A 13,811-nucleotide genomic window follows, 5' to 3' on the forward strand; every position below is an offset into this window, starting at 1 on the left:
TAAAAGTATGCCTTTTAGATGTTTCTAGTTTTTAATTCAGTTTAGTTGCTCAGTCGTGTCCAACTCTTTGCAACCCTATGAATCACAGCACGCCAGGCCTCCCTGTCCATCACCAACTCCCGGAGTTCACTCAGACTCATGTCCATTGAGTCAGTGATGCCATCCAGCCATCTCATCCTCTGTCATCCCCTTCTCCTCCTGTCCCCAATCCCTCCCAGCATCAGAGTCTTTTCCAATGAGTCAACTCTTCCCATGAGGTGGCCAAAGTACTGGAGTTTCAGCTTTAGCATCATTCCTTCTAAAGAAATCCCAGGGCTGATCTCCTTCAGGATAGACTGGTTGGATCTCCTTGCAGTCCAACAAATAAATGCTGAATTTTATCAAATGCTTTTTTCTGCATCTATTGAGGTGATAAATAATTTTTTCTGCTTCCTCTGTTAATTTGGTGAGTTACCTTAATTGATTTTTGAGTGCTGAACTAACTTTGCATCTTGGAATAATTCTTACTGGGTCGAGATGAAAATTCCTATATCCTTATTCCTGGAATCAGAATGCTAACATATTTAGAAGAATTCTTATGCCTGTGTTCATGAGGGGTACTGGTGTACAATATTCTATAATGCAAGTTCTTAACTCTGAATGCTTATGGCAGAGTACTTAGAAATTCCAAAGCAAAAAGTTCTTGGCTTTCAAATGGGGGAGGAGCATCCATGCTATCGCGTTGCCTTAACTAGTGGTCAAAGATGGTGACATTCTGGTACCCACTTAAAGGGAAATAAATGGTTTTGCAAGATTTAAGAATGTCTCCCATTAGCCATTGCATAAAACCCATTCATACCTGTTTTTGTCTACTGAATGAACAGGTTAGGAAGTTGGTACACATTAGCTTCCTATCTTAAAAGTAGGCTGCTTTCCAGGTTCATTGCTTAACAATACCCCTGGGGCATCTCCCAAGTGGGTCCTCTAAACAGTCAGAGGGCTGGCCCAGACTCTGGAAGGCATCTAAGAAACCGATCCAGCCAAGTTCATTCAACTTAGGCTAGTGACCCTTTTCAGAGGACTCTAAGAGAATTTGGGAAGAAAAACGTTAACCTCCTGCCTTGAGGAAGCTCTTTCTCTTTGTTGTTTTTCCATAATTAGAGCCCTATTCAGATGAATTCAATTAGTCCCATTCCAGATATCTTCCTCACATGGGCTGCTGTGAGGAGCAAATGAGATTAATAAGCTATTTCATGTCCAACTCAGGGTCATGTCTCCTACATGGTAAGAGTTCAGTCATATAACCACCACTACTGCTGTGCGATGGGGTTGTTGCTGTGCACGAAGGTTCCCCGGATGTACATCTCAGCCCCTGCCATCCTACCAATAGTGCAGTCTAGCATGGTCTCTACACAAAAGATAGGGATCCGTGTACACCAGGCAACAGTCTGGTTGTAGAGGGGCACCATGGCCTTCATGGGAGCCCAGGAGAATGTGAAGTTTGGAGACAGCTTCCCCAAGGAGGGAGGATTTGGCTCAGCCTTAAAGGAGGGCAGGATAAGCAAAGGAAGAGAGAGGCTGGGGATGTCTGACTTGTATCCAAAACCCATGGCCCAACAACTTAGGTCGGGCAGACTCTGTGAAGGGCAGCAATGAGATGGGGAAGTGGAGGGGTGAGGGGGGAATGTCAGTGTCCAGCTAAGTCCAGGTTTAACTGGTTATTTATTAGAGGTTGGGGTCCCAAGGGTGATGCTGTGCATGCAACAGCAGTGCAGAAAGGTGAACCCCATCTCTGGTGTTCATGGCAGGGTGAATTGGGGTTGGAGGTGGGGGCCACCATGCTGGCGGGGAAGGGCTGGAAGCAGCCACCTTTGATCCATTTGGTGGTCCTGTTGGCATAAGACCGCATCTAGCTTATTTCCACATGAGTGATGGGCTGATGGCATTTGAAGCAGGAAACTAGAAGTTGGCACTCCATGAAATGGAGGAGCAGAGTTTTGTTCCCGCATCCATTACCGTCACTCCGCCTGTCAGCTCTTGGTCCCTAATTACGCCAGAAAGAATGTGGACGTTTTTCATCAGAGTTAGCTTTTGCTCCCTTGTGCTAATTCTCCTTTTTCTCGGTAGTTCAGGGTGGGGTTGGAGGGAGGTGGACACCGAGGATAGGGCGCTTCTGCCAAGACCCTGAGAAAAAAATCTCCTGTGTCTCATGGGTGGGGATTGAGTCAAATGTCCACCCAAGAATCATAGCCCGAATCCTGGGACAGTCCAGGCCCAACTTGAAGCCCAGGGACTCAAGAAGAGGGGCTTGTTCTGAGGATGGTGGAGGGATTGTTCTAGAAGGACAGATGGATTCTAGGTAGCAGAAACAATGAATTTTTTTTTTTTTTTTAACTAAGAGGAAGTTAGCTTTCCTCTGAATTTCTGCCCTTTGGAAATGCACAAACATCTCTCCCAAAGTATCACCAGTCTCCCCCCTCCAACCCCCGGCTCTGTTTTATCATGCCACCCTCTGCTTCCAAAGGAGAAACAGTTGTTCTGTGATGGAATGAGTCCAGTCTGAAGGAAATTGTTTTGGGGGCTCTGGAGTTGGATAGGTTTATAGATGTAAATTATCCTAAACTATTAGAACTGCTCCAGCATCCCGGCGAAGAGCTGACATCACTGGCTTTCAACAGCAAACAAAACCCGGAGGGTTTAGCTGGCGGGGCGGGGGTTCAGATAGAACCCAGCAACCTAATACATTATAACAGTTTATGGCATTAATTGAAACTAATTGAAATTCAACTGCTATTACCTCTGTACTTTCCATGAAAATGAAAAGTAGGATGAAAGTAAAGTACAAAAAAATCCACCGCCTTAATGGCCCGAAATGGATCAATTATTTTCATCTTTAGCTAAATACAGTTTACTGCCTTATTAAAAGCATGTTTGTAAGAAAAGTATAACATTAAAATTCCAGTGCATGAATCACCGAACAAAGCCCTTGTTATGCTATATCTAATATATTCTTCCTTTTTCATTTGGCAGAGCAACATGGGACAGGTCAGGCTTGGGTCATGGAAATCTTATGCTTTAACATATGAAAAATAAAAAGTGTATTCTCTGGTCTATTCACAGATATAAAATGTTTTTTTAAGTGATTTTTTTCATAATTTATAAATATTGTTTGATATCTATGAAAATTCTTTCATTATCTAGTTATTTCCAAAAGTTAATTATACAGATAAAATGCCAATTAGAGGGGTTTTTTTAGGAATGTGTTATATCAGTTCAGTTCAGTCACTCAGTCATTTCCAACTCTTTGCGACCCCATGGACTGTAGCACGCCAGGTTTCCCTGTCCATTACCAACTCCAGGAGCTTGCTCATGTCCATCGAGTTAGTGATGCCATCCAACCATCTCATCTTCTGTCGTCTCCTTCTCCTCCCACCTTCAGTCTTTCCTAGCATCAAGGTCTTTTCCAGTGAGTCAGTTCTTCACATCAGGTGGCCAAAGTATTGGAGTTTCAGCTTCAGCATCAGTCCTTCCAGTGAATATTCAGGACTGATTTCTTTCAGGATTGACTGATTTGATCTCCTTGCAGTCCAAGGGACCCTCAAGAGTCTTCTCCAACACCACAGTAGTCAAATATATATATATATATATATTTTTGTTTTTAATATAGGCATTTAGAACAAGTTTTATATCCATCTGCAAATACAGTGTAGTGGTATGAGTGTGCATGCGTGCTACTTTGCTTCAGTTGTGTCTGACTCTTTGCGACCCCACAGACTGTAACCCACCAGACTTCTCTGTCCATGGGATTCTCCAGGCAAGAATGCTGGAGTGGGTTGCCATGCCCTCCTGGTTCTCAAATCAGATCTGGCAGGTCTGAATCCTGCTGAACCATCTACGGCTGTGTGACCTGGAGCCCGTCACTTAACCTCTCTGTGCTCAGTTTTCTAGAGAGCATAAACTTTTCTCCTGGGTCTGTTCTGGTCATAATCATTCTGTTTCTTTTGATGTGGAAAAGGAACTATAATTCTTCATCAAAATACAATGGAATATGTAAATATACATGGATAGAAGTCATTTAAAGTACAGAAATTAATGTGTAACTCTTGTTTCCTCTGGTCTTAAAAATACATTTACTACAAAGAAAAATTCTTATTAATATTTGTGCGCATAATTCCTAAATTTATTTCCTATCCTCTTGAGAGGTGATTTCCTGGCCAGAACGTCAGATCAGAAATTCCTTCCCTGTTCTTCTTTCCAAGGGATGATTTTCCTCCTGGAGAATCCTCCCATCTCTGTATCTTGGGTGTATTTACCTTGTTTTGCTGGTCACACAATCAGAGTTGCTCATGTGTTCATTTACAGCATCAAACAAGAGAGTAGCAAAAACATCACCTCTCCATTCATGGCAACATCTCAAACAGCAGGTCTTCATGCTTTTTCAGCCTCAGATGGAGAAGTGGCAGCTCACTGGAGCGGTGAAGGGTCACCATGTCCCCTCCCCCCCAGCTGGGCCGTCACCGCCTCGGGAAGCCCCTCTTACCTTTGGAAGCTCCCTTGGACATTCGGTCCAAAGGTTGCTGCAGGTGGGCATGAGAGAGAAACGGTGCTGTTTCCAGCCAACTTTAATTACAGGGGCTTTCCAGGGTTGTCTTTTTTTTTTTTTTAACTACCCCTCTGTCCCCCTTTCCCCGCCTCCTGATTCAGCTCTGTAATCTCCCTAATGCATAATTTATCCCCTAAAAGGGACAACAGAGATCAGCCTCCCATGAACACTGCTGCAGTTCTATTCCATCACCCTTCCTTGAAAATCAACCCAGTCTGTTCTAACTGTCGGTTACCATTTGCCGTTTCCAAGTAGGACTGCCTGCCATTTCTCCTCTGTCAGCCATCAAATCCAGTGCAGAGACTGGTTGTTTCTTATCTATTAAATAAACTGAGCTGCAAAGAAGACAATGAGTGGATCTCTTAGCATACAACTGATATCCAGGGGGACATCCTAAGCTTTTCCACTCTGTTTCTTCCATACATGCAGGGGCACTTCCAAAGAACATACACGAATGCATCTCCTTCTAAATATTTGCAAACACTCTGTGAGTTACACAGCACCGAAGTGGTAGAACTGCATGAGCTGGATGAATCTTTAATGACCTGGAGTTGTCTGACCTCTGAAGCCCGCTGTAGATGACAGATGCTGCGGGTACCACATACCCTGGGGCTGCTTCCCACACCACCCCAACAGCCATCAGGGTGTTCTGCACCAGGGGGACCCCAGCCACCCCACCTGGCCCTCTCAGGCTCAGACACACTGGCAGACTCAGTGTAGCCCTTACAAAGCCATTTTCACTGCTGTTATTTATGGCCCAGTTTCCCCAGCCCCTCTCCCACCCCACAACCACTTTCTTTCACCTACATTTATTTGTTTATTTGGCCGCGCCATGAGGCATGAGGGCTTCCCAGGTGGCGCTAGTGGTAAAGGACCTGCCTGCCAATGCAGGAGGCGTAAAAGACAAGATCCCCTGGAGGGCGGCATGGCAACCCACTCCAGTATTCTTGCTTGGAGAATCCCATGGACAGAGGAGTCCACGGGGTCACAAAGAGTCGAACACGACAGAAGAGACTTAGCACACACGCATGCATGCAGCATGATTTCCTCTACCAGGCGTAGAACCCGCGCCCCCTGCTATATAAGCAGAGTCTTAACCACTGAACTTCCAGGCAAGTCCCTCATTCACCTACTTTTAAACCCTTTCTTGCTTCTAACTCAGCCAGAGATGATAAAATCTATTTCACTCCACCCCCTCCCTTTCATTCTCCAGTTGTTTCCCCCTCCATCTTCCCTCCCTGATTCAGCCCCAGATCCACCCAACAGTCCGCAGCACGGTCATCACACGAGGGGCTCACCTCCCTGGAAAATATCCTTGGTCCTGGGTTTAAATGAGAACCAGCACACTAGGAGTGTTACTCTATACTGTTGTGCTGGAGGCACACACAATTTGGGTTACATTTAGAACTGGGTATGATTTTGTAGGCTGGAAGAGAAACCCAGTAGCCAGATCTAACATGTTTCTGTCTTACAGATCTCAAGTGTACAATCCATCCTCTGGCTGGTTCAGTCTTTCTTGTGGTGCCAACTTCATAGTGAACAGCAGGTGGAAGGGCATAGTAGGAAAACCTGGCCAGAGCGAGGGTGTCCCGCAGTAAACATTGAGAGGACCCAAAAGGAACGCTTAGTTAGTCTCGGGTCAGCAAGCTGATAAAGCCTAAACATTCTTCCATACATCTGGCCAGGAACCATATTGTCCTGCCTGTCGTAGAGAGGCTCTGTGTGGAGCCCCAAGGTGGGCAGGGTGAGCCTGAAGTCTACCCATCACTTAGCCATCACTGGGGAAGTGATGCAAGGAAGGCAGGTAGAGACAATCTTTGATCCTTGGAAGCCTCACCTGGCTGGAGGCTGGATCCTCAACTGGGGCCCAGACACGACCACAGCCACAGCCCAGCCCAGGGGGGCTTTAAGAGCCCTGGTTCCAGGACTTCCCTGATGGTCCTGTGTTGGGACTCCTAGTTTTCCACTGCAAGGAGTATAGGTTCAATCCTTTGTCCGGGAACTAAGAGCTTACATGCCATGTGGCATGGCCAAAAAAGGAAAAAGAAATAAGTAGTTTTAAAAAAGTTCTAGTTCCACCTCATCCATGCAAGTAAAATTATTCTGATAAATACAAGCAGTCATATTTTTTACCTAAACTGATTTGTCCTGAAATGAATACATTAACAAGCAAATTCTTTATCTGCTGGGTTTTTTTCCTGGAGATGCCTCAAAATATAAGACTTTGCTTCTCCTATGAATTGTCTTCATACTTATATTTTTACCTTTGGCTTATGAAAAAGTTACAGGCATTTGCCTGAAGCCAATGTTATTGATAACAATTCTGTTATTCTTACTAATAGTAATAATAATAAGGGCTTGTGTATTAAAAATTCCTACGTTGGGCCTGATATATCAGAGTCGTGAGATAAACAGGAACTGAATCTAAAAATTTTTTGCAAAGTAAAAGTTGGAAATGATGCAGAAATAAGTCACAACTGCATGAAGATAATGGAAAGAATAATTCCCTCCCCGCCTCCCACCCTGGAGTAGGAATGCTTAAAAGCTGAAGGACTGAACGGGCAAAGAGTAATAGGCTGACTTCCTAACATCGGGTTTTGTGATATTCATGGAGGGATGTGATTTGACCTGAGACTTGTTATTTAGGTAGTAGAAAATTATAATGGGATTCTACTCTGTTTTGTGGGATGGGACAATGTAAGTAAATGATCAGTAAAACATGTTTAGATGAAAATTTTAGATGACATCACATAGGCCTCACGTAGGCATAGGTACACAGAGTACTGTGCCCAGAGTAACGATGATTTTGGAATGTTATTCAATGAATACACACACATACACATCCCTGCTGTGGACAGAGTGTGCTTCTCCCCCTTGGGCGTGGGTTTGGCCACTTGACTTGCTTTGGTCAAGGGAACGTTAGTGGCTGTTGCCAGGAGAGCCTTGGAAAGTGCCTGAGCAGTCATGCCTGCCTTCCTGCACAGCTCCCAAAAGAGAATATGCCTCAGGTTGCTATTGGTCCAAAGAGGCTGAGAGAGGCAGGGTGGTACCGACTTGACACCAACCGTAGCTTGGAGCCATAGCAGCCAGCATTTGTCAGCCTGCAGACCTGTGAGCTGACCTACCACAGGCTTATTGGTTTTCTGGCATTGAGTCTGAGGGTAGCTTGTTACACAGTATTATTGTGACAATAGCTGACAGTTACAATAACCAAAGTCTCATGTTTGGGGAGGTGTTTCAAATTACATTAAAAGACAAACCAAAAGATAACTATTTAGAAGTTAGCATATATATATATATATATAGAGAGAGAGAGAGAGACATCTAATTTAAGTATGAGAGGTTTTATGAAAAGTATTATCTTTTGAAGTCCTCAGACTCTCCAACTGCCTACAATCTGTGGGCAACCCTGGCTAAAAATACAGCCCTCTAATGACCCCAGCAGCCTGGCATTGCTGGGGCTTCTGTGAGCCTGTAATGAAAAAGCAGAATAGTTGCTAAAAGCCCACATGAAGGAGAAATTGCAAAAATAATGAAACTCTGAGTTGCATGGGGCCTAAACGCTTAACCTGTTTCACGGAAAGTGAACGCTGTTTTCACATGCATATTTGAAAGAAGGGACAGAGGACCTCAAATTTGGACAATGTGAGGTTCAAGTTTTGGCTCTCCTGGCGGGCTGCTGCTTTGTCGTGTCAGACCTCCAGGAGTCACGTTTTGCAGCAGGTGGGTACCTCAATAATTTAAACAAAATGTTGGCTCTTTCAGCCAAGGAAAATGCAGCTTACTCAGGAATGTCACACTAGTGAGTCTGAACGGGGAGGCAATCAGAGCCCCCAGATCAGAATGTCCTAGGGAAGGCGGGGAGGAGGGGCCCTGCCCCTGGCTTCTGTCCCCCTTGGCCATCCGTGTTCGAGAAAAGGAAGTAGGCGAGGACTTCCTAGGAGCTCTGAAAAATGCCTGAAAGAGATTCCAGTTCCTTTTCTTCTAGGCAAGTAAGATAAGCCATTATACCTCCTTTCAGTTTGATTTTTGCATAATTTATTCCACAAAATTGAGTAAATACACTTGCCATTTATTTTGTCTCTTAAAATTCCTCTTCATATCATTTCACAAACAGAAGGAAAAAGAGAGGTAAAGTTTTGTGGTAAAATTGTTACAGCTTGCCTGAAATGTGAGTCCTCAGCAGTTTCTTTCTTTGTGAAGAGGTAATAATGCCAATTCGATGTCAAAAATAACATGAATAGCACATAATACACTTCACTCATATAATAGGATCATTGGTCTTAAAATTTATATCATTATCAGAAGAGCATATGTAATTACTTCTGTAATATTTTTAAGAAATATAAATAAATTGTATCATCAAAGTACTCTCACACAGTATAAATCTTTCGAGATTATTTTATGATTTTATTTTTCCTCACCAAAAAAATACCCATCAATCTCTCTCTAGGTCTTAACACATTAAATTGTAAAACTCAGGATTTGAATCTTTATAAAATTATCTGTTGCAAAGCAGAATGTTCTAGTCTTTAGTTTTCAAAAAAAAGTTTTCTTGAAATCAACACAATTCAACAATTAAGTATTAAAATGTCCTTACCATCATGCACATGACTATTTTTTTTAACCATTGTCCTTTTCATGACTCAAGAAGAACTTGCATTTATTGCAAACTTTCGCCATTTTTCCCCCTTAATAAGTATAGCAAGTAGGGGAAAAGCAAGATAAAAGGTTTTATTCTTGACAGTTTCATTTAGCATAATTTCAACTTTCAAATTATAGGAACATAAACGAATATCCTACTTGTGTGTTAAAAGTACTTGACTACTTTGTGGGATGTTGTGTGTCCATTCTTTGCTAAATTATCTTGGTTGCCGTTGCTAGGTAACACCACTGGCTTCCCACAGCTGAAAAAAAATGAGAGGGTTGGAGGGAGTAATTCAGCATCATTAGCACTTGACTAATAAGGTTATTGGGTTTTTGTTTTTTTTTTTAAGCTATGTATCTTAGCAATTTGCCCCCTTTTCTAGGGAACATCATCATCTATGGGAACTCAATTGACACATACACCACTGTGGAGACCCTCTTGAGCCTGGGGGTCAGGGGCTCCTGCATCCACCTGGTACAGCACCCACCCACATCCATCATCACCTGCATCAACGACTGCACCGTGGAGGGCGCGATAGAGGACGCGCTCCAGGCCGCGGGGGTGAATGTGTACCGGGACGCACTGCTGGCTCAGTGGAACAACGGGCTGTACCCGGACCCCATCCACACCGCCAGCTTCACCACGCCCACCAAGCCCTTCCAGCTCCCCTGCTCCGTAAGTAGGTCCCCGGAACCTCACTCACCACCTTGGGAGAGCTACCAGCTTTGGGGGACTTGGGGTCTGAAAGGTGATGGGTGATGAACTTACAGTCACACTTTCCCTGCCACCCCTCTCCAGCCCCTGCAAACTTTCAGAGTTTCTGTAGCTACGTAAAGAGCCGCCCAAACCGAGTGACCTAAACCAACAGTAGTCATCCTTGCATCTCTCTTGTGGTCCCAGCGTGGGAGCCGGCTCATCGGGCAGGAATCCCTAGAGGTCTTTCCTGAGGATGAAAGGGGACTGGGCAGGGCCGGAGCCATAGAAAAGGTGTGTCCCCCCCGCTTGTCGGGCTGCTGGTGTCAGATCAGGCTCAGGGGAGATGCTGATCAGAACAATCACAGACGGCCCCTCCATGGGACTGAGCTTCTCCTCAGCATGGTGACTGGTTCCAAAAGCACTGGGACAGAGACAGAGAGGATCAAGAGAGACAGAGAGATGGAGAGAGAGAGAGAAACAGAGAGATAGAGCCAGAGAGAAACAGACAGAGATAGAGACAGAGAGAGCCAGAGAGCCAGAGATAGAAACAGACAGATGGAGACAGAAACAGATAAACAGAGAGCCAGAGATACAGACAGAGAGATAGAAACAGAGATAGAGACAGACACAGAGATCCAGAGATAGAGACAGACTGAGAGATGATAGAGACAGAGACAGCATCCCTCCTCCTGTGACCTAACCTCATACGTCAAGCAGCATCCTTCGGAGTCCTGGAGGCAGGTCACCGAGGCAGCCCGCATGCAAAGGAAGGGGCACTGGACCCCCCCACCCTCCTGTTTGTGGATGGAGTGTCAGGATTTGAGGACTGCCAGCTCCCATACTTCGGCCACCTGATGCGAAGAGCTGACTTATTAGAAAAGACTGTGATGCTGGGAAGGATTGAAGGCAGGAGGAGAAGGGGATGACAGAGAATTAGATGATTGGATGGCATCACTGACTCAGTGGACATGAATTTGAGCAAACTCTGGGAGTTGGTGATGAACAGGGAAGCCTGGCGTGCTGCAGTCCATGGGGTTGCAAAGAGTCAGACACGACCGAGCGACTGAACAACAACCAGCCCCACTGTGAGCAAGTCCCGGGCGCCGTGCTGCCCTCTTGCAGTGCATTCTGCCCCCTCCTCACAATGGCTCTGCCACAGGAAGCACCCCACTTTACAGACAGAACACGGTGACTCCCCATCAGCTTAAGATCTGACCCAGGCTAACAGGGCCTCAAAGTGTACACCGTGTTGACCTCCTAAGATTCTGAAAACAGCTACAGTGGGTCTTTCCCTGTGGAACAGGGACTTAGAATAGCTCAGCTCACAGCCTGTTCAGGAGACGAGCAGAAGCCAGGAGGAAGAGGGGAAGGGGCCAGAGAAGCAGGAGACCCCTCAGGGAGGGGGCTGCAGTCAGCGTGAGGGCTGGACTTACGGGGGTCAAGGGTGTGTTGACCCTTGGGTTGGGATGAAGAATACCAGCGGCCTGTGGTGGGAAGACCACCTGGGGGAGGCCTGTGAGGGCTCATGGGGGTCCATTACCTGGCAGTATGCGCCAGTCAGCCTAAGTCAGGGCTTCTCGCCCCAGTGCTCTTACAGGTGGGTGCCGTGACCCTCGTCCCCCAGAACCTAGACAGGAGGAGCTCAAGGCAGACTGCATGCCAGAGGAGCTTCCCTACCACCTCTCATTTCATTCTGATAACCCAGGGGATTCTACATTCTGCTCCTCAAGAACATTCATTCCTTCCTTCACTCTGCAGAGATTTATTGAAAGCCTACTATGTCTCAAGTTCGGTCCTAAGTATGAGGGATATAGCAGTGAAAAAGAAAAAGTTCATAGTATTTTAATAGAAAAGTGTATGTACTTTTTACATATCTACATATGTATGTCACAATACCTATTTAAGAGAGGAAAAATAAAGATCTTCTCATCGGAAGTTTCCTCCCAAAATGATGATCCTGGAAGAGGTGTGCCAAGTGTACCCTGGGGGAATTCTGGGGGTGCGTACACACCCTGCCTAGGGAGCACAGGTACAAGAACACCTTCCCCAAGTATCTGACTGAATACAGGGTCTGTAGCAGCCCCCACAGGCCTTCACTCTCCTATTAGGTCAGAACTAGAATCAAGGCAAAGACACCTTGCAGATACTTTCAACCACCTTGATCCAGCATGCCTTCCTGCCCAGACTTCCCCCTAAAGTAATGAGTCAGACCGTGGTCCTCTGTCTTTGGGTCCTGTCTCCTGCTCCCCTGCTGTGTTTCTCCCCACCCAACCCCACCCTGAAACTCTCATCTGTGTTTGGCCAACAGTAAGTACCAGCTGGAGATTCCCAGTTGGCATTAGTGGTAAAAAAAAAAAACCCACCTACCAATGCAGGAGATGTAAAAGATGTAGGTTCTATCACTGGGTCAGGAAAATTCCCTGGAGGAGGGCATGGCAGCCCACTCCAGTCTTCTTGCCTGGAGAATCTCATAGACAGAGGAGCCTGGCGGGCTATGCTCCGTGGGGTCACAAAGACTCAGACACGACTGAGTGACTTGGCATAGCACAGGTACCGGCTGGGGATTAGAAGCCTAAAGAAGGGAGAGATCAGGGTATTTATCCCTCTGATGATCAGCTTTGAGTAGCATCTCTGTCAGGGCACTAGGAGACTTTTGACAAAAGTGAAAGTGAGTCACTCAGTCATGTCTGACTCTATGCAACCCCGTGGACCTTAGCCCTCCAGGCTCTTCTGTCCATGGGGTTTTCTAGGCAAGAATATTGGAGTCTGTTGCCATTCCCTTCTCCAAGACTTTGATGGGGACAAGTATCTTCACATCTCCACTGTGGTTGTGGGGTCATGGTTTGAAATATGTCCCCTGGAGAGCTATGGTCCTAAGCCTCAGGACCTGAACGTGACCTTACTTGGAAATAGGATCTTAGTGGTTGCTGTCAAACAAAGAGAAGGTCCTCTTGGATTGGGGTGGGTCCTAAGTCTGATGATTGATGCCCTTATACGGAGAGAAAGATGTGATGGCAGAGAGGAAGCCCACAGGAAGAAGCCTGTGTGCTGACGGAAGTAGAGATGGAGTGATGGCAGCCGCCCTCAGATCCTGAATAGCACAAATAGGCAGCAACCGCCAGAAATGAAGACGAGGCGAAGACCTGTCTAAAGTTCTCTGTCTAGATAGATGTTTGTCGATTGTATTGATTTTTTTCCCCCAAAGCACCAGCTTTTGAGTTTGTTAATTGTCTCTGTTGTCTGTCAGTTTTCTCTCTCATTGATTTCTGCTCTTAACAATTTTCTTTTTTTCTGCTTGCTTTGGCTTTACCATGCCTTTCTTTTCCTAGTTCCTTAAGGTAGAACCTTAGGGCATTATTTAGAGAGGAATTTAAAGCAGATGTTTCTTCTAATACTCCATATTTTCTGCCAAGATGTAATATTCAGTTGGCCTTATAGGAGCACATGAATTGTGTTTGAGAGGTATGAGAGATCTGTGACTCAGAACTTGTGTTCCCGGGGACAGTGCTGGATTTGCTGTTCCAGCAATCGGTCCACTCCACCAACTCGTATGTCTCTAATGTAACCATGTTCTGAATGCCTATGCCAAAATGGTATAAAATAACACGATTTCAGTAGAAGTGCTGGTAATCTTCCAAACCCAGGAAAACAAGGGCTAGTATATTTAATGTGCCCCTTAATAAAAAGTGGAGGCTTCCCTGGTGTCTCAGATGGTAAAAGCCTCTGCCTGCAATGCTGGAGACCCGGGTTCGATCCCTGGGTTGGGAAGATCCCCTGGAGAAGGAAATGGCAACCCATTCCAGTACTCTTGCCTGGAAAATGGATGGAGGAGCCTGGAGGGCTACAGTCCATGGGGTTGCAAAGAGTGGGACACGACTGAACGAC

General features: G+C 45.6%; 1 protein-coding gene across 1 annotated transcript in view; it reads left to right on the forward strand.

Moving 5' to 3' along the window:
* Positions 1-13,811, forward strand: part of CFAP61 (cilia and flagella associated protein 61) — a 251,944-nt gene that overhangs the window by 184,155 nt on the left and 53,978 nt on the right. Inside the window, exon 22 of the mRNA XM_055543290.1 lies at positions 9,613-9,905. Within this exon, the coding sequence (XP_055399265.1) occupies positions 9,613-9,905 (293 nt within the window). The remainder of the gene's footprint in view (positions 1-9,612; positions 9,906-13,811) is intronic.

This window comes from Bubalus kerabau, chromosome 13 (genome assembly GCF_029407905.1).
Source record: "Bubalus kerabau isolate K-KA32 ecotype Philippines breed swamp buffalo chromosome 13, PCC_UOA_SB_1v2, whole genome shotgun sequence".
In the NCBI taxonomy this organism is placed as follows: Eukaryota; Metazoa; Chordata; class Mammalia; order Artiodactyla; family Bovidae; genus Bubalus; species Bubalus kerabau.